This window comes from Gambusia affinis, linkage group LG02, assembly GCF_019740435.1.
Source record: "Gambusia affinis linkage group LG02, SWU_Gaff_1.0, whole genome shotgun sequence".
NCBI classification, from domain to species: Eukaryota; Metazoa; Chordata; class Actinopteri; order Cyprinodontiformes; family Poeciliidae; genus Gambusia; species Gambusia affinis.
Genome location: NC_057869.1, coordinates 3,809,575 through 3,837,270, shown reverse-complemented (window position 1 = coordinate 3,837,270; position 27,696 = coordinate 3,809,575). Strand labels below are relative to the sequence as shown.

Genomic DNA, 27,696 nt, shown 5'->3' with positions numbered 1-27,696 from the left:
AGATTTTGGTACCAGAAAGTAGAGAAAATTACTTGGTAAGATTTTGTGTTTTTGCAGTGCAATGTTATTTCTAACAATATTTTTAACAATTAGCCAGGATAAACTTCATCTTTTGTTAACTGATTTAGGGACTTTTATAGTTAAATCAGCTCATTGGTATCTAAAATACAAGAAAAACTTGTTTAAAAATTATCTTTCTAATCATTAAGTACTCAAATTTATCATTTGATTAATCTGGACTTTGTTGTTTGTTTATATATAAAATTTGGTTTAAATGTTGAGGATTTATGGCTTAATTCTCTGTCCATTAACATGTAGCAGACATATGAGTATCAGAGCACATGAGAAACATTATTTATCACCAGATGACATAAAATAATATCGTTCAAATAACTGAGTAAAAACTAACGTTTTTTACAACATCACATTTAAATCTCATAATTTATTTCCATAAGAAGTACCAGAAGGAGCTTTTTCAAAGTTCTGAATTAATGTGTAAAAATGTATTTCAGGTTTGGTTAACGGTTTAAGAGTCCATGTTAAAATAAAACCACGTTAGTTGCCATTTTTCCCCGAGGCTAAGGCGTAAGCCAGGCAGGTGAAAACCTAAGATAAGATCAAGGCTTTAGCAACAGCTCAAACAATTACAAAATGCAAAAATGTTTGACACATATTGTTAAAAAATTTAATAAAATAAGCTTTAAAATGGAACAAATGCCTTCCCTATGCAAGTGGCACAATAATTTTGATTTATGGACCCCAGGTCATTTGTTGACATGACAACCATGACGGTCAAATAATCAATCGAATGGAATAGATTACCGACATCGACTGCACTTCATAACACAGACGGCGGGTCGTTTTAATCTTCTAAATGTGCTGATGTTTTCATGCTTATGTTGTCAGTTCCACTTATTTTTTTGTTGCTTACACACACACGCACACACACGCCCACTGACGTAGAGGTGTGTGGGGGTTAGCTGTGTAATTAAGCTAGCTTTCTTATCAACTCATCTAAGAACCTCCACTGCTTTCCCTTCCTCTCTGCCCCAGAAGAGATACAGACAAGAGAAGGAGAAGCAGAAAAAGAGCCTCAACAGGGTGCTTACTGAATAAAATGACTTTTAATAAATCTGCTCCTTTTAATGCTATCGACTCTGAAATCTTTACAAAGGTCTGATTTTCCATTTCTTTGCTCCACATGTCTTTTCTGCAGCTGACCTGCTTTGTATTTTATCTCAGAATCCCAGACTGCTGAATATTTACTACCTCTGCAGCACCATATTGCCCTGAACAGTCAGTTTGTGCAACAATGCACAAAGCAAAGTGAAAGAATGATGTTTTGCTAATGCTTCAAAGGAAAATAGGCTTGTGCACGCATGTGCTGCAGAACTTTAAAGGCATAATTGACCCGATTGTAACTTTTCAAGCAGACATCAAAGTGAAAGATGGAATCAGGTGAGGGGAAACCACAGAGCATTTCCCTTTATATTAAACCCTTTGCTAATCCGCGGCCTTTTAGTAATCCAACACCGAAGCTGCTGCATTGTTACAGCCTGACGAGACAAGCCCTATAAATAATACATCAACATAGAAATATACAGAAAGGAATTAGGGCCACTTAAGGAAGGGAATTTTGACTTAAATCTCAGAAGTTCTGATGAGAATCTCAAATTTCTGACTTTTTTCTCATAATTCTGATTTTAATCTCAGAAAATATAGATGTGAATTCTGCAACAACAACAACAACAAAAAAAAACAGGGAAAAAAAGCCAGAATTCTGATTGAAGTCAGGATTGTGAAAAAAAAAAAATCAGAATTCTGCGAAAAATTTTTTTTGAATTCTGCAGAGAAATAAACAAAATTCTACAGAAAAAAAAGATTTGTGAGCCTTTGTGAGAAAAAAGTTGATTAAGGTGAAGATTCTGTGATTAAAGTCAGGTTTATTAGAAGAAAAGTCAGAATTTCAGAAAAATGCAAAAATGAACTTAGAAGTAAATCAGAAAAATCTGATTTCTTAAATTAAAATCAAATTTTATGAAATAAAAGTCAAAATTCTGTGATTAGAGACAGAATTGTAATAGGAAAAGTCAGAATTTGATTAAGAATATTTCAGAATTCTGAGAAAAGAGTAAACATTTTGAGAAAACACTCAGAATTATGAAAAAAAAGTTAGAAGTCTGAGAAAAAATGTCAAGAATTTGTGAAAAAAAAGTCTGAATTTTCAGAAAAAAGTCAGAATTCTGTGATTAAAGTCAGGATTGTGAGAAGAAAATTCAAAAATCTGCAGGAAGAAAGTCAATAATCTGCAAAAAATGTCAATTAAAGTCGAAATTCTTTTTGAAGTGACTCTAATCAACTTCTGTAGAAATAACCAAACTCAATTCAAGAATGTCTATAGTGACTTTTGGAAAACTGAGAGCTTCCCATTCTGTCACATTTTTACACATTTTGACGACAGAAAAACACGTAAAGCTGATAATTACCCAAATCCCGGCTGGTACTTGACCCTGGAAGTGACCCACCTACCAGTTTCATGGTGAAATTGTTCTGCTCCCAGCGACACAACATCAAACTCATGGTGCTTCATACACCTGCCTCACATGTAGCAGGACGGCTGGCGGACCCGTCGGGTCCTGATGGGTCACATCAGGACCAACTTTAACCCAACAGAAATGGAGAGGGGAAAAAACTCAAAAAATCCAAGCAATCCCAGACGGTTTCTCAGGTTGAAGGGAGAGCTGCTGCTACGCTGGGACCCAGCAGGTCTCTGGTTGCCTGGACCAGAAGAACCGGGTCCCTCCAGCGTCTCCCCACCCACTCTGGACCAGAGAGGAGGTGAAAGGCGAGAGGAGCTCCGCCGCCTCTGCTGCTGCTTTGAGCTGCTGCCAAACCAAATGCAGGATCCCTCTTCCTCCTCCTCCTCCTCCTCCTCCTCCTCCTCCTCCTCCTCCTCCTCCTCCTCCTCCTCCTCCTCCTCCTCCTCCTCCTCCTCCTCCTCGCCCACAGCAACACATTGTGCAATTGCTTTTCAATAGACCTTTGGTCAAACGGGAGGAGGCTGAAAAAGAAAGGGACAGATCTCATACCCCTCCCCCGATAAAGCACACCTCCCCCAATAAAATGGAAGAAAAGCAGCAAAAAGACGACGATGGGGGAACTTTTAATCGCAGTGTATGGAGACCAAATCTTGCCAAGTATTTGTGATCTAGTTTCTAGTGCAAATGTCTTAGTACTTTGAAATGAGACAAAACTAACTTACAGGTAACTTTTCAGGAAAATATATGAGCTTGTTTTAAGTCAATAATCAAATAATATTTCCACTGGCACATTATTTCACTTATGACATGAGATTTTTACCATGTTACAACTGAAATAATCTGCCAGTGAAACTAGAACTTTTTAATCAGTATTAAGGAATTACTGACCTAAAATAAGCTTGTACTGTATGTCTCAATTAAAATGTACTTTTTAATCTCTATTTTAGTCTCTTTTTAAAAAGTACTGATATATTTCTAATTGAAACCATTGTATGTTTTTTGACATTAAATAATTTTTTTTCCAGCCAGAATTGGATTCTAAATTAACTTTAACCAAAAACTTAAAAGCTTTGCTGTTAATTAGTTTGTTTTCTTTATTGACATTATTTATCATTTTTATTTCCTATAACTGAAATAATCTGCCAGTAGAGCCAGTATTATTTATCAATATTAAGGAATTATTTACCTAAAACAAATTCCTATGTCTTGCTGAAAAGTTACTTACAGAAGTAAAACCAGCTGACCAAACGTGCTAGAGCTCCACTTGGGTTGCTAGGTGACAAGGTGGGCTTTACTGAGGTTGCTAGGTAACCGGCTGGGCTTTGCTGGGGTTGCTAGGTAACGGGGCTGCGTCGTATTTGTGACGTTACGTACCACAAGCTTTTGAAATGACTCATTTCCAAACATCTAAAAACATTAATTTGAAGTCAAATAACAGCTGGGTGGTTTTTTAAGCACTTGATCTGTTTTCAGAAGTACAGAACCAAACGGAAGCACAAAAACATGCAAAACGTGAATTTTAAGCTTCTGTATCTTGCTAAAACGTTACTTGTAAGTTTTCGTTTTGTCTCTTTTTGAGTGTACTAAGATATTCGCACTATAAACTAGACTAAAAGTACTTGGTAAGATTTTGTGTTTTTGCAGTGTGAGAAATGAAAGAGCTAAAAGGCCAAACCACTTAAAACTCCAGACTAACAATCTCCTTTCCAGTTATTATTATTTCTTTAAACAGCTTCTTGCTGTGAAGAAAAGCCAAGTTTTATTTTCCACAAACACAGATGGACCAAACCGCTCTCTGATCAGCCGTCACTCACAACTCGCTGCCCGATGCGGACCCTTGTATTTATGTGCATGTGATCCGTGGGTTCATAGCCCAAGTATTTATATATTTGTAAGTGTGGAAGAGAATCCACAGTGCAGGATGCTCTCCGTTCAAGCTTGTTCCAACCCCCTGTGCACACACACACACACACACACACACTCCGTTCCTGACCACAAATTACAAGCTGAATTTGAATTTTGGGAAAGACCCAAGATCTACAAAAAGTTCCCACAGCAGCGGGAGGCCTGATCACTTCCAGCAGGCTGAACAAAATGCTTTCAACTCCTTAAAATAACAATATTTCTGATTTGTGTAAAGTGATATTTCCACCTAATTCTCTGCAGTGCCAAAAGTAATACGCAATTCAATAGCCATGAAATGATTCATATCAGTTTAATAGTAGCAAAATAGTGAAACACGTCAAGACCAAAATGGACTTCCATCTTTTTCATTTGTACCAACCACGTTTTGTTTTGTTTTGTTTTGTTCTTGGTTGTAGTTATTGCTGTTTGCTCACAAACACTTTGTGTAATCAAGTTGATAAATCAGTAGCCATAATCTGATGGTGATTAGTTATGATTTCTTTCCATAAATGAGCGTCCCTACAAACATTTTCATCAGAGTACGAAATAATAAAGAAATATAATAATGGCCACACAAAGAACCCAACAGTGAGTTGATTTTTCCACCAAACTGTTGCAGAACTAAGCGAAGTACCAATTCTTCCTGGTTCTGTTGCCAGTTTTCCCAGTTTTAATTTAATCCATATTTTATAGAAATCCAATAAGAAGGTGGAACAGGATGGTTTTGTGGGGATGATTAAATGTATTATTGCACCTGAATGTGCGGATTACAAGCTAATATGTCGAATCCAGTAATAATATATCGATGACTGTAGACCAGAGTCTGGAAATAGCTAGTTACATTTATTCAATTACATTTACTTGAGTAACTTTATTGAAAAAAATAATACTTTTAGGAGTATTTTTACTATGACGTACTTCTGTTAAAGTTTCATACATTTTATATTGAAAGAAACTGATTTGGAATTATTTTCTTTTGCCTGATTGTTAGTTTTTTGTTACTTATATGAATTATTGTCATCCTTAAAATACAGAAATTTCCACTTAACTTTACATGTTTTTTTAAATATTAAATTTGATCAGTTACTCAGGACTCGAGCAGACTTTTTACAGAATACCTTTTTACTGTTACTTTGAGTAATTTCCTGCTACTTTTTACTTTTACATGAGTAAAAATATTTTTTGAAGTAGTGCTACTCTTACTTGAGAACAAAATTATAGATGTGAAGTTTGTCAAAACTTGTTTATTTATTCTTTGAATTTATTTTGTCTAGTCAAGAAGTTTTTTCTCCAGTCATTTATCGTTGATCTATTAAGTTCAGTTACGTTGCGTTTGGCAGTTGGTGGTTACCATAGCAACCAGTGACTGCCAGCTCCTCCCCCTTTTTCTGTTGCCTTCTGTGACTACGGCATGTAGGCTACTGGTATTAGTTTTGTGTTTTCTTCACAAGTATTGTATTTTAGCATATAAATTAATCATATGTAGTGTTTAATTAGTAACTTTCCTGTTTTGTTTGATACATTTTTAGTTATTATTATTATTAATGTTGCCCATTTTAGCTGTGTTTAATTTTACAACTGTTAGCTGTTGCCAACTGGAAGCATTGTTTTGTAGTTTGTTCCGGGTTATTTATTGTATTTTATTTAATGCACAGGGGCAGAAGCTGCAGGACTGATGTCAACCACTTGATTTCCTCTTTTGTTAGAATCAGTACAGTGAACCTGAGTGTGTCTGACGTAAAGTCAACCAACCGGACCCGAGACGAACATAGGAGGGTTACAGATGTATTATCAGAGCACTGACCTGACCCGTCCACTCAGCCTATTGCTCTGAACAGCATTGCTTCACTGTCCCTGTGGCTCTACACTGGGAAACTGTCAGCATTTAAAGCTTGTGTTTAACAGTTTTAGTGGAAGCCTTCAGCAAGCTCATTAAGTGTAGCCGCAGTGAATGGACAGAGCATTGGTTCCTTTCACAGCTCCAAATAAAACACAGTGTATCAGGGACAATAGTGGGGGTAACCCCACCGAGGAGGGGCTTTTGTTTTGGGGGCACCCTGTCTGTAAGCTCTCATAGTGAAAACTACGCTGATGATGCGGCCAGACAGACCTAATTTGTATAGACTCAGTTTAGGTTCAGAGACTCACTGTAGGTTGAGACACAAACAAAAGCTGTTGAAATTTGAAACTTTGTTATTATTAAAAATTGTAATCTGTCTGAGTTATAATAAAAATGTCATTACTTAGTAGACAACAGCAGAAGACCTCCAGAAACACTTAATATCTTTAAAATGGTAGCAGCACAAACAAAAACATTTTTGCTGTACAAACACAGCTCAACTGTTTCACACCAATTGTGTTGGTTTTGACTCAGGACTTCACTCGGGTAAACCTGGTGTGTGTCTAATGTCAACATCTCTGCTGTCGAAAAGGAAAGGCACTTTAGACACATTTATTGTCCCAAATATTAAACAATAATGAAGGAAAGGTGGCAATAGGAGGTCACTTTCTCATTTATAGAGACCAGAAATAGCACTTGGACTAAATAGACATGTTGCAGCTTCATGTCTGCCTGCTGGAGGGCAAAACGTTGCTGGCTAACAATGACTGGCATTGGTTTTAACTGGCAAGTTGTCGACATAAAGTACTGAATCTTAATATATATATTAAAAGAAACGGACATAGTGGTTTGCTACACTATGATAACCAGATAAAGTCAGAAAAAGTTTTAATTAATTAAAATAGAGAGCGAGATGGTAGTAGTTCAGTTAAGCTAGCTTGACTATGACAACTTTAACATGTAGATGTGGTGTGGAATTCTGTGTGTTTCGGTTCAGTTAAAATAATTTTAAAAAGGGGCAACCAGAACACCAACTCTGAAAGATCATCAGTAGAATAGGTGATTAAGTTAGCTAATCTACAACCTCTGTGTTAGCTTAGCTAATAGCAGTGGTAGCTAATCTACCATAGCGATCACTTAATAATAATGGCAAAATAAACATCAAGTCTAAAAACAAAACAGAGTAGCGGACTGAATATTCAGTTCATTTTGTGGAAAGCGTTTCAGTGTTTTTTTGGTGTTGATTTCTGAAACAAATAGTGGCATTGTTGTCAGTTGCTATGACAACGAGCCTGTGTGTAGCTGAGTCTGTGTGTAGCAAAGTGAAAGAATCATCTTTTTGCCCTCCAGCGATGTGCGTTTGCACAAACTTTACAGGGTGTAAACAATAACATGGAGGACGTGATCAAAAAATAGCCGCTAGCATTAGCGGTTAGCTCAAAACCAGTGAAATAATAAAGAGAAAACTCAGTATAGCAATGATGTAACATACTGGGGAGCATTTTTCAGTGGATGACATTAGCAGAGGGTGTTTGAAAGATCTTCATGAATAAATAAGCAGCATGCACTCCTTCAAATTAGATTAACTCCTAAATTCAGATGTGATTTTTGATTTATTGTCAATAATTATTTGGTGTGGTTTAGCAAGAAGCTTCTTGACTGTCAGATTTACAGCTCTGCTTGGGAATCTAATATTTGCCAGAGCAGCTTTCACACTTATTGCTGTTGCATTCGGGCTGAAATGAGAGGCATAAAACAGTTTGAGAAAGTCCCTAAACCTGCAGGAGAGCAGAGCTGAGACTGGAGAGGTGAAAATCCGCTCAGTCATCCTTTCAAAGGCGAACGGTGCTGACAGAAAGCCGAGTGATATTTCACAGCTGTTGTCACGTCTGTTTAAAACGAACAACCATGTTCAACACCAGCTGAAAGACGAACCTGTCTTCATCATTAAAAATGTAGAGATGATCTGATGGTTTCATACAGCTCGATGCTCTGGGGACGGTGACTTCAGCCCCGTTGACCTTTACCCCCTAACCTCTCCTTCCCATTCAGGCTCCAGCTTCCAGACAGATACGACGCTGATCGTGTTAGTCGAAGCGCTTCGGCAGCGCTGATTCTCCAGGGTACGCCGCTCACAAACCGCCATTTATGCCTCACAACGAGCTCCATGTGACAACTGACACGAGGAAAGCAGAGAAGCCGGAGTGCGGAGGGCACCTTGGCGGGGGATCGATTGGAAGGATGTTGACTCAGGAGAAGCAGATGTAGGCTCTTAATTAATATGGTTATGTCCTCAGCCATGACCTCAGACAGGAAGACAGTGAGGGCGACCGCACAGGAAGTGGAATCTGATCGAGACGCATTAGGAAAAGAGGTGAGGTCATTACTCCTGGAGCCAAACGCTGTATGATCACACACCATACAGGTTTTCTACACAGAGCAAATTTAATACCAAGACTTCCAAAGATGATTTGTTTATCAATGGAAAATCTGTCCAAACCAACATGGTAATTTTTAGTTACTTAAAGAGCCTTTACAGAAGCCGAGAACAAAAGGTTATTTTTCAGATAAACTTTGTACCAATGGTTTTCTTGAGATAACGAGTTAATCTAAAAAAGCAAATGATTGGTGTGAGTGTTAAAACTGATTCCATCCGTCAAATACATCCTGTGGTGGCAGAACTTTGTTTTCCTGATAAAACAGAGATGGTTATCTCCAAAAAAATAACTACATTTGTTTTCCAGAGATTAACTTATCTCTAGAGAAGAATCTGAAAAAAGTAAGTGAGAAAAACGGGGATTTAACTCGTTATCTAGAGAAGAACATCCAGACATAATTTATGTTGAGAGACGAGTCAGGAAAATAATTAGTTATGCTCAAGAAAAAAAAGATTATGCAGAAAAAAGTTCATTCTTTTGCTTGTTAACTAATTTTGGCTAACTGCATTGCATTTACTCAATTTTGTTTTGTCCTCTTAGGTTTGTTTTCTAGGGTTTTACAACCAAAGAACTGATTCTTGGTCATTGAGTTAAGTCCAGATAAAACCATTTCTGAATCAAGCTGCTTTTTAAAATAGGGGAAAAACTGCAATATAAACCCAAAAAGTGGGAACCAATTGATAATAACTTTATAACGACCTCACTTCACACACCCACATTAGAAAAGGTAATATTTTATTTTTTAAACATGCTACCATCAGAATTGGACGTTTATTCTTTAGTAAAACGCTTCGGGACAAACGCCAGCGTCCCGGCTGCCAGGTTTCTGCCGCTCAGTCGGATCAATCTGCAGGACGGTTTTCTTAAAGAGGACACACAGGTGCTGGGGGGAAATCTCTTATCTCTAAAGAGACAGCTGTCAGAAATGAAGGCAAACGCCCTCAATTTGCCCTTGATGACGAATCTACTGAAGCCGATTCCAACAGTGACTCTAAATGAAAAGGTTCAGAGTTTAAATCCATGAGGATAAGAGACGAATCCCAACCAAACATGCTCTTTTTTTCTGTACTTGATCTCTGCAGTCTGTTAAAACCTGGTTATTTCTGTTCAACAATAACATCCTGGACAATAAAACGTCCATTAAATCTGGTTTTAACTAGCAGCGCCTCTTGAAGTGACATATGTCTGTGTGGTCCTTTGTCATGGAAATAAAGAAAGCAATATACCCAGAACCCCCAGCAATCTGTGCAGCTCCGGACCGGCGGCTATTAGCAATGCAATGCTGCTGATTTTTCTTTCTCCCTCACCTGCTCCGGTCTGCAGGAGGCCGGAGCTGGGAACCATAAAAAAGTCATGACTGCATTTCACTGGAAACTGGGAGGAGGGGAGGAACACCAGTAATAAAGAAGAGCCTTTTATTGGGGTCAACAAGGTTGAATCTACATCGGTGTATTAGAGCCATTGGTGGTAGAAAAAAAAGGACATTTCTGCCAAGAAGCAGAAATGAAGAAGAAGAAGTTTAGTCTCTAAAATGTTCTAGAAAAAAAACTTTCTGAGCTCCAAAAGTCAAAAATTTTAAAACAAAATTAATTCAGAAATTTTCAAATTGTCTGAAATTTTCTGAAAAAAAAAAAAAAAAGATTACATTTCCGAGTATCAAAGGTCAAACATTTGAGAGAAAAAAATCCAACATTTTGAGATTAATCAAACAAAATTTATAGAAAACAAAATTTCTGAGATTAGTCTGAAAGTTTCTGAGTTTTTTCTACCACATTTTCAAACTCACTTCTCAAACTCAGAAAGTTTCAAATTTTTTCTATAGAATTTGTGGGATTAAACTCAAAATTTTGTAGTTTTTTTGGAAAAATCCTTTTTTTCTATCAATTTTGGCTCCATTATGTCGTCGAATGAATCAGCTGAAGATACTAAAATGTTATATTTTGAGCTTCTTCTATTGATAAAATAGAAATTAATATTAGTACTTATTGGAATTAAATCCAGCTTTCTTTGAGATTAAATAAAATACAAAGTTTTTACATTAATCTGTATCTTTAGTATCCATGCAATTCCAAATGTACAAACATAAATAACTTAGATTAATATTTCAGAGCTTAGACTTTTTTGCATTTATTTATTTGTCTGCATTTCCCCTGTTATTTGTCTAAAAATGTTTTTAAATGACGTTGCTGCTTTATAGTCATTTAACAGAAGCAACACTGCAAAACATCAAATCTTACAAAGTATTTTTGTCTATAGCAAGTATCTTCGTACATTTAACTGATTAGTCAACATTTCAATATATACTGATATTCTTTAAAACTAATATGAATATTTTTGAATAATATTTTAAACAAATAAAGTTAAATGAAATAAATCTTGTTAAACTGTTTCATGAAGCTGATGAGAACTTATGAATCTAATTTTAACAAAACAAAACAAACTAATCAGTTTGACTTTAAGGGTCATTTAATTAACTTTCCATCCATAATAATCAAAAAAATTCACATATATCTCTGTGTAAGCATGTTCACAGTCAATTCAATACCAGAAATTTTAATTAAATTTATTTAAATTGAGAAATCATAATCTCCAGCAACTGCATCTTCAAAAAGGGATGAATTAATGGAGCTGACTTATCAGACCAAAGCTTTTTATTCATGGATGGGGATTTATTTAGACAGTTCCTGGTTTATTTAACAGACAATCTTGGTAAATATCACCTTCATGATGTCTTTACGTGGTTCAGATTCAGCTCACAAACTAATAAATTCACACAAAGGCAGCAGCAGTTTGCCTTTCGTCTTCAAAGATGTTTATTAAGATAGTAGATCCTAATCACTCAATTATAAAGACAAATATCTGTCTCCCTCAGAACGTTAATCTGAATGTTTCTCAGTTTGCAGTCTGTATTTTACATTAATTATAGAAGGTTATGTAAAAAAAAGAAAAAAGAAAAATCAGAATGAACACTTTTGAAACGTTTCAGAGCTGCAGCAGAAAATGAATGAGCTGACAACAGACTTCAGGATAAAACGTGGAAACAGGAGAGTGGTGTTAAAAACGGAGGCTTTAATAATTAAAGAGGAGGCAAAGATGCTGGCCTTGCACACACATGAACGATACACTTCAAAAACACAACAATTTAGTCTAGATTCCTTATCTTAATACATTAAAATAATCTCTTATTTCTTTCTGAAAAGTTACTTCTAAGTTAGTTTTTCAATTTCCAGTGAATTGGGATGTTGGCACGACAAACTAGACCAATAATAATTGGTAACATTTTGTGGTTTTTGCCGTAAAATGGCACAAAAATGCACAAAATCAAGGCAAAAAATATTACCAAGTATTTTTGGTCTGTTATCTTGAAATAACACAAAATAAAATTAGAAGTAACTTTCAGCAATAATTTCTGAAAACTAATGAACAGTACTAGTAATAGTGTTAACTAATAACAACAGTGCTAGTATTTTTAATATTTCATTATTAAAAATGAAATAAGATGGCAGAGAAACTAGTAATTTTTCTTAAATGTTAAGGAATTATTTAAGCTCCTATAGCTTGATAAAAAGCTACTTTTAAGTTAGTTTTGTTTTATTTCAAGTGTAACAAGATATTTGCAATGAAACTACACTAAAATTACTTGATAAGATCTTGTGTTTATGCAGTGCAAGTTTTGATTTTATGAATGGTTGCAAAAGAGACAACGAACACTAGAGGGCAGCAGTACGTTTGTGCAAAGAGATCCTCTCAGCTATAACAGCATTATAAAAGGTTGAAAGTCAGTAGAGCTTGTCAGGAGATATATATATATATATATATATATATATATATATATATACACACTAGAGGGCAGCAGTACGTTTGTGCAAAGAGATCACAAACGTATCTCTTTTAATATATATTATATAATATATAATATATATATATATATATATATATATATATATATATATAATATATAATATATGTTTATATATATATATATATATATATATATATATATATATATATATATATATATATATATATATATATATATATATATATATATATATATATATATATATATATATATATATATATATATATATATATATGCTCTCACACACAGAGCAGGTGGTTTGACACATTCCCTGACTGTAGTGGCAGATTTCACACTCTGAGCCACAAACACCTGCAGACCTGCTCCATCCCGGCCTGTAAATACTCTCTGGGTGACTCCCTCTCTTTGCTCCTGCTGCATTATGGATTAACTCTTTGTTAAAGTCGCACCAAACGAGTCGGGGCTGCAAGCCAACTGGGCCATCCAGCTGGATGCGTGAGCTGCTGCTTCTCTTCAACCAAGGCTTCACTAATCCCTCAGATAACTACTGACTTACCCTGTCAGCGCTTAAAGGTGTCATGTCCAACTCAGTTTATGTTTGCTGTACGACTTTCCACAAACACATCCAGTCATTCAGCTGCTTAATGCACGCAGGATTTTAAAGGTGACCTATTATGCTTTCTTGAACAGGTGAGGATAGATCTATGGCCTACACAAAACATTTTTTTTTATAAAATCATTCTCAGATAATTAGATCTTAGTCTGTTTTAGGGCGTCTTGTCGCTTTACATCACAATAAGCTGTTGGTGGCTTTTACACTCGCATGTAAAAATGGCTGCAAACAGATTCTTATTTATACAACCATACATATTTGAGAAGCACAAGTGGCACCTCCTGCACACTGCAAAATCTCACCAGCTATTTTTGGTCTAGTTTTTCCTGCAAATGTCTTAGAAAACTTGAAATAAGGCAAAACTAATTCAACGTTTGTTACTGGTATTGTAACTGTCAACTGTATGTTGTTTTTATGAGTTTTTATGTTTGTGATTTCATAATGTAAAGCACTTTGAACTGCCTTGCTGATTGACAAATTTGACTGATTACAATTGACTTTTCTGAATGATATAGGACCTTGATTTAGGTAAAGAATTACTTAGTATTTATTAAAAAGTACTATTTCAACTGGGAATTTATTTCACTTCAGACACGGGAAAGATGTCTTGTTAAAAGTGAAATATTCTGCTAATGGAACCAGTACCTTGTCAAAAATATTAAGGAATTATTGACCTAAAATAAGATCCTACATATGGCTGAAAATTTACTTTTGAGCTTGTTTTGTCTTATTGTAGGTACACTAAGATATTTGCACGAGACCAAAAACATTTTATAGGATTTTGTGTTTTTGCAGTGTACAACCAATCAGAATGCAGCATGTGATTTCTGGATGCTAAGTCAACAACACGACACTTGTCTTTTCCAGCACCCATTATACCGCATACTGCGGTAAAAGTCTCTGACCAAGCATGCTGGAACTCGGCTTGGGTTGCTAGGTAACAGGCGGAACTCGGCTGGGGTTGCTAGGTGACAGCTGTGGTTCGTTGCAGTTACTAGGTGAAAGGTCAGTGCCTGCTGAATTATGACAATACATTCAGAATTTTTTTTTGAAACGGCTCCTTTTCCAGAAATACAAAAAACATTAATTTATTCCCAAAAACTGTCAATTTGTTGTATTTTTAAGAGCTTTGGGTGTTTTTAGAAGCACTTGAAACCCAAATCTTAAGTACAAAAATATGCACAAAATGTCAATTTTGTACAATATGTCCCATTTAAGATTATTTTTGCTCCTTTTCTGCATGCTTTGCTTTGTTAATTTTGTTTCAGATGACACTCTTATAAAACTACTGTTCACCAGATAGAATGCATAAAAAATTGTTCCCCTGGTTAAAATCAGCTCAAACCTCAGCCCACATCTAGTTGTACTGGATCTAATGCTATTTGCGGCTCCCTCTTCAAATCCTCAGCGGTCAAATTTTCAGATTAAACATTGTGAAATATGAAAAGACTCAACAGGAAACCATACAGCAGTGGCTTTTAACCTGGGCCCATTACAATTCTGCTCACTTTTCTCCAAGGAGGCAATCCACAGCTGGAAACACAAAGTAGAGGAAGAAGCAATATGTTCTTGCTCCTGATGTACCAACTTCCAATGTTCCCCATTTCATCGTTGGAAAGGCTGCTCCCGCTGCGGTAAGAACTCGATGCTGAGAGGAAATGACAACGAGAAGGAGGAAAGACACCGCAGGGTGCTGATTTTCACACAAACTGACTTTCTTTGTTTGAACGGCTGAATAAATTTGACAATTTAAAATCATTCTTACAATTACAGCAGCGTACTGACATTTGACTAAAACTGCTTCTTGTGTTGTTCTATTTTAGCAGGTGATTTATAAACAGTTTTAGGATTTACTTGATATTTGACCTTCATTTTTAAGAAATGCAATATCCAACTGTTTCACCTCTGCTCTATTTCAGTACAAAGAACTTTAACACTTAACAGAACATTAGAGTTTCACTGGAAAACAAAATCTTACCAAGTAATTTTGGTCTAGTTTCTTGTGCAAACATCTTAATGCTCTAGAAATAAGAGACAACTAACTTGAAAGTAACTTCTCAACAAGGTATGGTGTCTTAAGTAAATATTTCTTTAATATAGATGAAAAAGTACTAGTTCCATTAACTTATAACATTGTTCTTATGTTACAAGTGAAATAATGTGCTAGTGAAGCAGCTGTTAAACTCTAGAACCATAACAAATGCAACAAATGTTCACACACATGCTGGTGTTAACAGTTTCTACTAACGTTTAGATAGTACTTCTGCTGTTGCACAGTTTTTGTAAACAGCCTGTTAAGTTTTAGTTCTCAAATGCACTTTTGCATTTTGTAATTTTTTTTTATTAACCTGCCTAGTTTCACATTCCTTTAGACAAAAGTATTCAGTTCTTAACTGCAGCAGCGTATTTATGTTGAAATTTTGCCCTTCCAGTTACTGGAATGTAATGTCACAAAACAGCTCACCTAGCAACTCCAGCGAAGCCCAAGCTGTTGCCTAGCAACCCCAGCTGAGTTCTGCCCATCACCTAGCAACTCAAGCGGAACTCCAGCACATTGGGTCAGCTGGTTTTACTGCTGTATGTGCTGTACAAAGGCTGCTGGGAAAGGCAAATGTTTTGTTGTCAACTTAGCAACCAGAAACCACTTGCTCCATTCTTGTTGGTTGTGCAGGAGGTTCCACTTCTGCTTATCAAAGACGTACAGTTGTATAATTGTGCATCTATTTGCAGTCATTTTCACTTGTGAAGCTGCTACCCCCGCGACTCGACCCCGGATAAGCGGAAGAAGATGGATGGATGGATGGATGGATGGAGTGTAAATATTAAGTTGGGGGACATGGCCATTTAAAGAGACAAGACGCAAAAAAGCATCTCAAAATAGGCAGAACTGAGAAGACTTAAACCTCACTATCTAAGAATGATTTTATGAATAAAATGTAATGAACGTGTTTCATGTCACCCACAGACCTATCCTCACCTGTTCAAGGAAGCACAACAGATCACTTTTAAAGAGTATTTTGGGGTTTCATTTTTATACTACTGGTTTTCAAGGTTAATGAATCCCAAATATAACAAAAAAACAAAAAACAAAACTAAAATAACAATGCAGGACTGTAAAACAGCAAGACTGGATAGAGTCCAGCATATGACTGCAACATTCAGGTCGCTGCCTCTGTTCAGAAAGGTCGAGGGTTAACATAGCCGAGGGTGACGAGGGCTGCTTCATCAGCACCACAGGGATGAGGAAGAGGAGGAGGAGAGACAGAGGACAGAGGGGAGAAAGTCATGTAAAGTAGGTCAGCGAGAAAATGTGATTATCCAGAAAAACAAACAGCAGCCTCATCCCATGTCCAGAAACACTGGCCTCCTGTATCTTCTCCTCTAATGTCGTCCAGATTCGTCTCCCAGCGACGGTCAGAGTCACACTTACTGGACAGGTTGGCACAAACACAGACGGGGAGACAGCTCCTTCTCCCCGCTGCCTTACATGGTGCTGGAGCGACTGCTCTGGCCACTGCAGCCCTGCTACACACAGCCAATATATCAGAAACGCAGCAGAACAGCCACCCTGGCGTCCCGCTGTGGCTCCATTCTGGACAGCAGCGTCTCAGAACGACCGGCTTCCTGTCAGGAAATCAACTGAATTCAAGCAGAATTCAACAAGGCCGCAGTTTTCTGGGATCATTTAGAGAAATCAGTGAACTGCTTATATACTGAAACAACTGTTACTGACTGCTTTAAAAGGGGACTGGTCATTAAAAGTCAGATTTTGCACATTTTTATGTTTCTATTTGAGTTCCTACTCCTTTTAAAAAGAGCACAAGCACTTAAAAAAAACACTCAGACATTTTTTGGTAATAAGTTAATGTTTTTTGGTGTATGAAAAATGAGTCATTTCAAAAAACTACTGATTGTTGAGTCCTACAGCATCATTTCCTAGCAAGCCAACCAGCATTTCTGGTAATCTGGTTTTACTGCTGTACGAGTTGTGCAATGGAAAACATAAGCTTTTTGTTGTTGTCTTCATTCAAAAACCACTTGCTGCATACTTACTGATTGTGCAAGAGGCTCCACTTCTGCCTTTGACATTTGTTCAGCTGTATAATTGTTGTATAATGTGTTTGCAGGCATTTTCACAAGCGATTGGAAGAGTTGAGTTGGGGACAAACGTCCTAACTGGTAGTTTTGCATGTTTTTCCTATCTGAGCCTAATGATTAATATGGCTGATAAGACTTCAGTAACCATTTTATATAATGTGCTAGTGAAGCAGCTGTTAAACTCTGTTTATTTATTTTTGAATATTTCAATTATCTTCCAGTTTCAGAGCGTAAAATGTTCTTTGGAAATTGAATTTTACTGATCTTTGAGACGTTGTACTTGCATTAACAGGCCTTTATCAAAGGGCTGAACAATAAATCAATAACAGTATATATCGTTATAACCACGTTATCAATATCAGTATCAATTGGTAACGGGCCTGATACAGTTTCCAATAATTTCACTGAACTACGATCCAGAACCGCACAGCCTTCTGGGAGATGTAGGCAGAGGAAAAACATTAACCGCTCATTAGCCTAGCTAAGCAAGGCTGATGAACAAACTCACACACTCTCTGGTCACCTAGCAACTCACACACTCTCTGGTTACCTAGCAACTCACACACTGTCTGGTTACCTAGCAACTCACACACTCTCTGGTCACCTAGCAACTCACACACTCTCTGGTTACCTAGCAACAACCTCTTGAGTAACTTGCACAGCTGCAGTTCAAGGTTTCGCCACCAGGCCTCAAAAGTGATTAAAAATAAACACTGTGGAGTGAAAATTGTGGATAAAACAAGACATTTAAAACAAAAAACTAATCAGTAATTATCAATATTGACTGATATGTAACACTTATATTGTGAGAGGTTTATTAGTCATATTAGTTCTACTTTACCATTATATTAGCTGAAATGGGTCTCAAAACAGCAATTTTATTGTTTATACCAATAACTTCTGAAATAATTTATCGTCCAGTAAAATCTGTTATTGCTTAGGCCTGTTGCAATAAGCAGTAAATCAATTAATCACATGATAAATTAAAACAAATTCATTAATTTCCATTTGATTTATTGTTTTTCTCTTCTGGTGCTTTGTTTTTTTTTTAAGTATAATTTTGTTTAGAAAGACTTCATAATTAGTTTTATTTGCCGTTTATGTTGTTTTGTTTATTTATTTTGGATTTCAGATGTCTTCCAGTTCCAGTGTTAGAAGTTAAAGTTCACTGATCTTTGAGAATGTGTTCTTGCATCGTTGCCAAAACAATGTTAGCATTCATCCAATAACATCTGGGACAATTTATTGTCCAGCAAACTTTGTCATTGCTTTTTATTTGCATTTCTTATTTTGGTGAAATTAGACATCACAAACCAAGACCAAACAAAATGTGACAGAAATGAGAGTTGAGTGAGTAATGCGAAGCAGGTGTGGATGATGTTGACACACCTGAGGGTTTCCAGCTGCCTCCGACTCCGGAGAACTCCTTGGCGGTCTGGCGGACACCTGCCGGCTCTTGAGTGGCGCCGAAGGCAGCGCTAAGGCCGACGGTCTGCTGGGGGCCTGGGGGATGGGGAGGGCACTGTGAACCGGTTTGGGTTTCGGGAGTCCTGACTTCATGGCTGAGGCCACCAGGATGGCTGGCATCTTCTTCCCCGAGTCCACAAAACGACCGAACCGCCCTCCACTTCCACTTTCACCGATTTCTGCTCACTCACTTCAGATCCCAGTGTTCCCAGAACAGAGCAGCACACACCAAGGTTGCACCTGATTGAGGTGCAATTTGTCAGCGTCTGGATCTTTGGCTGCAGAGAAGTAGGGAAGCCTTGCCAACATGCAGCGCAGTGGTGGGGTTAACCCTCACATTTCCACCTGTTCCCCATTACAGGCAGCTTCAGCTCACAAAACGCAACAAAATGTCCAAAGATCTCTGCAGAAAACCAGCAAATAAATCCCAGGGAGGAATCCCCAGTTGCCTTGCGGCGTTGCAAGAAATCCCTTCCACTCACCTCCAGTTCAGAGTGAGTCGGCAATTATCCAAAAGAACCCTTCATCAGCTCCTCTTCCTCCTCTTGAATGAAATAATTGCCTGAAGTCGCAGATTTGTGAAGAAGAACAGAGCGGAAACAGATGGAGAGAGGCGGCAGCGATGCAGCAACTGTTCGCTTCAGCGACTGCTCCGCTTGTGACAGCACAGCCTGAAAACACACTCCACACACACTCTCTCTCTCTCTCTCTGCGCTCAGCAGCAGGTGTGGCTTAGATCAGGCTGACATATGTGGAGACCGGCTCAACACACACTGGTGGCGTCTTCATCCAGCCTGTCGCTCTCTGATCCCGTTTGGCTTAACTCCTCACTGAAACGCCACATTTATGAAGCCGTTTGCTCTCAACTCGAGTTTGAAAACAATGTCACAACGTAGCAAGTTTCATCTGGGAATTTCTTTATGAAAAGCATCAAAATGAGGTAAATCAGTTGCTCAATATCCAATTCTGAGAAAAAAAAAAGTCATAATTCTGAGATTAAAGTTATAATTCTGAGAAAAAAGTAAAACTATTTAAACTAGTTTACTTTTAATAGCGCGTCTAAAGACACCATGTTCAGTTTTTGGATATTTTAATGTGATGCATCATTATTATTCTGCAAACAGGTTAGGATATATTTACAGATGATATAAAACATGTTCGTTACATTTTTTTGCACAAAATCATTCATAAGAAAATTATTTTGTAAATATATAAAAAGATTTCAGTCTGATCAGTTCTGCCTATTTTGAGCTGTTTTAGGGCCTTTAATAGTAATTGTACTAATAATAGTACTATTACTTCCATAATAGTACTTTAAAGGGGCAGTATTTTGTATTTTCCCGGAGCAATATCATTTCATAGCGTAATCAAGTAACTACATTACCATCAGTGGTTATAAAAATACTGTATATATCGAATATACCTTAAATGAAATTTTACTTTGTAATTTATGAAATTGAGGCTCTGTCTCTTTCTGAAGCTCCGCCTTCAGGAAGTCATCACAACATTTTTACCAGCATTTCACTGAGAAGTAGCTCCTTTAATGAGCTCAGCAGATGTGCAGTTTCGCCAGGTATGAAACTGCTAATTGCTGCTGGCTAGTCTGAAGGAGCTGAATGGAGGCTGCTCTGCGAGGCGGAAGCTCTTAACATTGGAAACTGCAGCTCTGGGGAGGAGCTTCATCCTTGGAAGCAGAGCTAGGTTCAACCAGGTGTTTCGCGCAGCTGGATGGTTGCCATGGAGACTAAACGATTTCTCAAACATGAATGAAAGAGTCAAAACAACACTTCAGATATGGTTTTGATGAGGGAATAACATTATAACATGATGTAAAAAAAAAAAAATAAACTTTACATGACAGTGCCCTTTTCAAACTAAATAAGCTGCTGCTGGCCATGTCCCCCAATTCAACATTTTCAGATTTATGTGAAAATGGCTGCAGACAGATGCTCAACTATACAATTGTTGTTGTTTTATTTAAAGCAGAAGTAGAGCCTCCTACACAACTAACAAGAGTACATCAAGTGGTCTGTGGATGCTAAGTAGCCATTGTACAATGCATGCAGTAGTAATACCAGCTGACCAAATCTGCTGGAACTCAGCTTGGGTTCCTAGGTTAAGGTCAGAATTCTGCTGGGGTTGCTAGGTTACGGTCAGAATTCTGCTGGGGTTGCTAGGTTACGGTCAGAATTCTGCTGGTGTTGCTAGGTAACGAGCAGAGTTACTTTCTGGAGGTTTTGAAACTGCTCATTTTCCAGACACTAAAAAAACATTAACTTATTCCCAAAAACCAGCCTGGTGGTTTTTTAAAGTTTTGGGCTGACAAAACTCTAAAAAACCGATTACTGAATCAATTCAGTAATCGGTTACTGAATTGACTGAAGATTGATCACCTGTAATTCTGCATTGGTAAAACAGAGGGAAAAGACATGCTACCTTTTTCCTCTGTTTATAAATTTTTTAAAACTAAAATGTTAATATTTGTTTTGCTTCAGCATCAAAAAATCTATAATTATTTGCATTTTTATCAGACTCCTCGCACACACCAGGACAGATTTGTTTTTTGCTCAACCCCATCCTACTGGTGCAGCTAAAGACCCGTCCAGTAATTTACTCTAGAATCACTGTTTACGTATAATAACAGGGAAACCATGTTAAACTCTGCAGCTGCCTACAAGAAACAAACCAAACAAATTAGGAGAAATTACCAGCATCAGAGACATCAGAGACACAAGAAAGTTCAACTCTTGTGTTTATACATCTCATAATGAAGAAATCATTTTGCTTCATTTTTTGAATGTAACATTTAAAAGCCGACTCTCATGGAAGCAGGGTGAATATGGTAATCCTAATCCTGTTATATTAATCTCAAATTATGCTAATGCTGATATCTGATTATGTCTAAGTGCAATGTTTTGCATCTGTGTGGTTTTAGTTTGTGTTTATAGCAATATAAAGGCTTAAGAATCCAAATAAATCAAACTATTCATCCAGGTTTTTCCAAACCAGTAGCTTAAAAAAACCAGACAGAAACGGTACTTTTAACGGTCCTGTTCAAAATGAATCTGTCTCAGCGTAACACTACAAGCCTTTCTTTTAACAGTGAAACATATAGGAAAATACATTAACTCCACCCTGGCTGCCTCAAATGTCATTCTCTCATTTGGAAAATGGAAAAAAGGAGAAATCATGCGAAGCATAACAAGGGAAATTTCCATTATTTTCCTTCCCCTGTGATGATAAACATATGTCAGACCCACGTGGATCACAGAGCTGCACTTCACAGAGTCACAAGAAGAAAAAGAAAAGCAGTGAAATGTGATTTATGCTGCAACCTTTGAAGATACCTGATGAGAGTCCAGTGGAGTCTAATAATAGAGGCTGTTTGGCAGTAAATGGGCGGTATTGACAGTAATAAGTAGGACACCCACCGCTGTGCTCTGCTGTATGTTTACACTGTATTTCTCCCAGAATAATAAACATTCATGTGGGGTAGGTGGTGGGAGTTTTCAGTGAGCTGCAGTCAGATTCATGTCAACAGAGATTATATAGGAACTCTATAGTAGGCTTGCTTAAATATGTATATCTGGGTGCAGCTCTGCAGAGTTCTGACATCTGTGTTCAAAAAATACCAGTCTATGCACCGCTTAAAAAACACTGAGGTGCTAAAGAATGTGACGTATGGAAACACAAAGTGCAACTACAAAATGTAGTCATCAGTTTTCAGTGAAAATCAGCACAATCTGTTAGAGCAAAAGTTGAATTTTGCTTAAATTGCAAGATTATCAAGAATAGTCCACATTAACAAATTGCAAAAACACAAAACTTCACCAAATGTTTTTTGTAAGAATGTATTAAACATCTTAGTACATTTGAAATAGAAAAAAAAAACTCATAAGTAATTTTTCAGCTTGTTTCAAGTCAATAATTCCTTAAAAAATGTCATGTTATAAGTGAAATAATCTGCCAGTGGAACTTATACTTTTTCTTCTATATTAAGGATCTCAAAAGCAAAATTCAGCTGCTTCTGAAAAAAATGCCCCCAAAAACACCCAGGTGTTTTTCTAGCAACAAGTTAAAGTTTTTTGGTATTTAGAAAACCCCTTTCAAAAACCTTCGGAATGTAACTTCACAAATTAGCAGCACTTCACCCGTTACTAAAGACAATATTATTTATATAGCACATTTTCAGCAACAAGGCAATACTTTACAGGAATTAAAAGGAAATTCATGCACCAAGCAACCAAAGTCGATCTCCAGCCCATTTGGTACAATGGCTGCTGGAAAAGACCATTGTTTTGCTGTAGAGTTACAATCAAGAACCCATTGCTGCATTTTTGTTGGTTGTGCAGGAGGCTCCACTTCTGCTTTTCAAAGATGTATAGTTGTATAAATGCGCATCTGTTGGCAGCCATTTTCACTTGTGAGAGTTAACATTGAGTTCAGCGGCATAAAATTTTATTAAGAATAATTTTGTGCAAAAAATGTACTGAACATCTTTTGCCCTATCTATTTTTTAATCATATTTTATTTTTTGTGATTTATATTTGAGAAAGGTGCTCTATAAATAAAACTCACTTTATGGAAACTGCACAAGCAGCTTGTACAGCGTGTAACGTATTCGGGTCCTTTACGTATCAAAATGCTTCAAGATCAAATTCAAACTACTTGTTAAATATCTTTCATTCCCAAGCCACGATTCATATTCAGCCTATTCAAGATGCAGCAATATTTATGCATCATAAATTAAATTAACTTGTGGACACACGCGCACATTTACTGCTGATAGTTTTCATCAGCAGAGTCAGCAGACCGGAACAACTGGGCCGTCTGCGCCAACATGAGCAGCGCTAACTGGAGCAAACACCTGACATTTCCAGCGTGCCGCCACAGGATCTTTGACTTGACCTACACACCGTTTCCGTCATCGTTTTGCCCCCGCCCCGCGCAAAACCTCTCATGGTAATGAAGGGTGGCAGCCAGCAGGGTCCTGGCACGGCTGCAACACAGCAGGCAGTCAAAGGACAAACACACAGATGACAAAGACTCTACGCACACATTCAACACAAATTCATCTCAAAGGAATCTGCTGAGTCAGCTAAAGTAAGGACAAAGTCATTTTTGCTTGTGTAACACAAAATCAAATTGAGATTAAAGCAAAAAACAATAAGGAGAGTCAGAAAAGAAGTGGGAGTAGGCATCAGTTAGAGTAGATTTTTGCAATAGTGTCAGTCCAGCTGCAGCACATGTGTGTGTGTGTGTGCATGTGTGTGTGTGAGACCTAACTAGGTCTTTAGGCCAGTATGTGGGAACCAAGGTATCCTGTCATCATCCTGTCAAATGTCACCAACAAAGAGAGCTGGGCTCATGCTCATATGGAGCATCAAACATGCAAACAAACAGCAAAAACATGGACACATATCCCTAAAGCGCCACTTTCATTCTAAACTGTTTGGATTTATTCAAACTCTTTTGGCATTTAATTTAAAATGATCTATGATTACCGGTAGTTGTAACCATGCTTTATTTAAGAAACGTTTACAGAGCGAATGTGTTTCATTACAGAACATTTTTAACTTTCCACAGAAACAGATATTAGAAAATCAATAGTGTTCACACTGAAAAATAACTGTAATCTTGTTATTAGTGATTACAGAGCAGAAGTTTGGCATTTAGTACTACACTGCAAAAACACAAAATCCTACCAAGTATTTTTATAGTAATTTTTCAGTAAGACAACAGCTTGTTTTCAGTCAATAATCCTTTAACATTGATTCAAAAGCACCAGCTCCTTTGGCAGATCATTCTACTTCTAACAAGACATTTTTCCCCGCCTGCAAAGCCACCATAGGAAAAAAGTATAATAGATATACAATTTTTGAATTTTTTAGGTTAATAAGAAAATCACAACATGTTTAGACCAAAATGTAAGTATGATGATGTAGTATTCATATTGTAGATTAAAAAAAAATTACATTACCCTCAAAAAAGTGAGAGAAATTCATAGAAATAAAAAAAAACAAAAAACAAAGACCTTTCTGAGCCTCCAAAGGTCAAAAATATTTACTTTTGGTAATTTTCTGGGTTTCTAAGTGAATATTACACTAATATTTCCACTACTGTTTCCATTAAATACATGTCATTAAAAAACATGCCACACCATCATTCTCCGCTCGTCTTCTTCCTGGTTTGAGCCAGTAGCAACATCTGGTTGTTGATCATGTGACTTGTGTGATGCAAAACAAAAAGTGTTTCAATTGCAGTTTTGCAACATAAACCAAGGTTTTATCAAAATTGGTGTGTTTCCTTTGAGTACATTTATTTTCACATTTCCAGATTGTGCAATTTTATGGTCAATAGAAAGGCAGCAAATATTCTGATAACAAAAAAAAACAATTTTGCAGTTGCGGTGTTCCCATTAAATAAGAAACACAATTAAAATCACAGATAAATAAGTCTGTTCAAGCACCATCATGCTCCTACCACTTCCTGTCGTCTTCTTTGTCATTTCTGCCAGTAGTAAAATTTGGTCGTTCATCATATGACTCGTGTGATGCATTTCCATTGCAGTTTTGTGAAATAATCCCATTCAACAAGGCCAAAAAAACACCCTTTTGTAAAAAAAAAACCTATTTTTTAAATTGGCATATTTCCATCAAGTAAATTTATTTTCAAAATGTCAAATTGTGCACTTATATATTCAATAAAGCAGCTACTAAACTGTTAAAAAAAAAAAAATTATTATTCACACCATAGTTATGCACTTTTTGGTCAGTAAATCTGATTAAAATGGAAAAATGGAATTTGGGAAAATTAAAACATAATTTTGTAAAAAGCTACTGAGTAGATCAAATGCTGTAGTAGTTTTGCTTTATCATCTGTGCATAACCATAACATGTGAAAGTCCCAGTTCAGGCATGGTGACCTGGTTTGAGATAAAACACAAAGAGTTAAAGAGAGACAGAGGAGACAGCAGCACCCAAACAATAGTCTCACTCCAGAAACTGGGCTGACAAACAAGGAGACCAAGGAGATGTCACTGCGGCCACAGCTCGGAGGTGTGTGTGTGTGCGGATGCGCGTGGGGTGTGCGTGTGTGTGTCTTGAAGACCTACTTTACTTTCCGCCAATGGTAGAACACGTTGGATCTGAGGAAATTCACAGAGAGGAGATATAATAAACCATGTCATTATGTAATTTCTAATGCCGTCTGTAAAATTAGCCAGCGCTAACTGAGCTTTTCCAGCTCGTTTAGGGCCCATTAACAGAAAGGCGGAGTTGCATGTGAGCACATTATGTTCGACACGTTTTAATGTTCCCCAGAAATTAATTACGCAGCAGCCAGCACTTCCAGCAAGCCTGGGTTCGAAGTTATCCGTCATGTTTTAACCTCTACTTTACTCAACAGAGGAGACGCCGGTAAATATTTTATGAATGGGGACGAGGGTGAAAGAAAGGACAACAAATGTCTGCGAGCAAAAACTACAGCCTGAAACCTTTCTGATGGTACAAAATCCAACGATCATCCCTCTGATGTTGGTGAATGTTAGCAGATCTGTCCTCCTTTCTGCCTCTCTGTGCTCAGACGACCCGGCTTGGCCTGAATATTTTAGATTTCATGCACTACCTGAGAGAAAGTGACATTCAGCTGCAGCAGCCGTTGCTCCATTGTGGGACAGTCAGTAAAGGTTGTAACACTGCCGCAATAAAATGTAACGTCAGCCCCAGGCTTTAATGGCAATTACCCCCAACTGTGGCAACAATAAGCCATTTATGCCTTTTTTCCCCCTTCAGTGACAAAATATGACACAGTGGAGAAAGAGAGCCGAGCAAAATGAAACGGATAATGTACAGCAGATTGAACCTGCAGAGGTTGATTAGGGGCGCTGGGGGAAAAGACAAAAAGAATTGTGCCTTTAATCTTTTAGCATCAAAAGTCAAAATTCTGAGAAAATGTGAAAATTCTGAGAAAAATCTAAAAATTCTGAGAAAAATGTTTGAATTTTGAGAAAATCTCAGAAGTCTGAGGCAAAAGAGTCAGGATTTTGAGAATAAATTTCAGAATTCCAAAAAAGTCAGAATAAAAAAAAAACTAAAAAAAACCTGAACTTTATTTTCTCATGAATAACAACTAATCTCTAAAGCAGTTAGAATCTGACCTGCACAATTATTGTGGCTCCAAAATATGGAGCAAGTTAAACTTCAGTTTTATAAGTTAGTATCTTTTTTGTCCTAATTAAAGCCCTTCCAGAACTCAAATAACTAATCACATAATATGACTTGGTAATCCCTTCAAGCAAGCTAAAGAAACATAACATCTGTAGCCTCGTATTCAGACCGGGGAGCTATGGTAAACGAAAATCAGAACATGACTCTACATGCTGTGACTCTATGCTCCAGGCAAACGTTCCATCCAGAGCTGTAAAACTAAACAAGAACACACAAGTTACATCTAAGATGTCAAATTCTATCAAGACAGCATCTTTTGCAACCCATTAATTAATTGACTGACCCAAAAAATAAACAGATTAGCTGAAAAAATTTGCAGAAAGTGTCAATTTTTGTATCCAATTAATCATGAGAATAGTCGATAGAATAACCAATAACTAAAATGTTTCTGTCCAACTTCTTTACAGGCTGACAGGGTTTCATCTGAACAACATTACACATGTAAAGTTAGTCAAAAGTCTGTTTATCTATTCTCCGCCTTCTCCTGACATTTATTGATTCAAAAGTTTTGTCACGCTGCTCTTGGCAGTTGGCGGTTACCGTAGCAACCGTTGACTGACAGCTCCGCCCCCTTTTTCTGTTCCGTCTCTAATCGTGTGGGATCAGCGCTGTGCGTTTTCTTTGCGACTGTTCTATTTTAGACAAACCTGATTCTAGACAAATGTCCTTATGTTTACTCAGTGTGAAAATTAGTTTTTATCCACAACAAATCCTCTTTTCAGAGAAGTTGGAAGCTGATATTGT

At 37.1% G+C, this 27,696-nt stretch overlaps 1 protein-coding gene across 7 annotated transcripts in view; it reads right to left on the bottom strand.

The window, feature by feature from the left end:
* nav2a (neuron navigator 2a) overlaps positions 1–27,696 on the bottom strand; it is a 251,668-nt gene that overhangs the window by 106,687 nt on the left and 117,285 nt on the right. For 5 of the 7 annotated variants that reach the window (XR_006372495.1, XM_044135719.1, XM_044135739.1 and 2 more), the window contains exon 1: positions 18,647–19,379. The exons of 1 other annotated variant lie outside the window; for it this stretch is intronic. Coding sequence is in view for 5 of the 6 variants with exons in the window: in XM_044135719.1 (XP_043991654.1) it covers positions 18,647–18,844 (198 nt within the window). In the remaining variant the exon portion in view is untranslated. Of the gene's footprint in view, positions 1–2,529; positions 2,765–18,646; positions 19,380–27,696 lie in introns of those variants that run through there. One more of the 7 variants, XM_044135757.1, reaches the window with a different exon arrangement.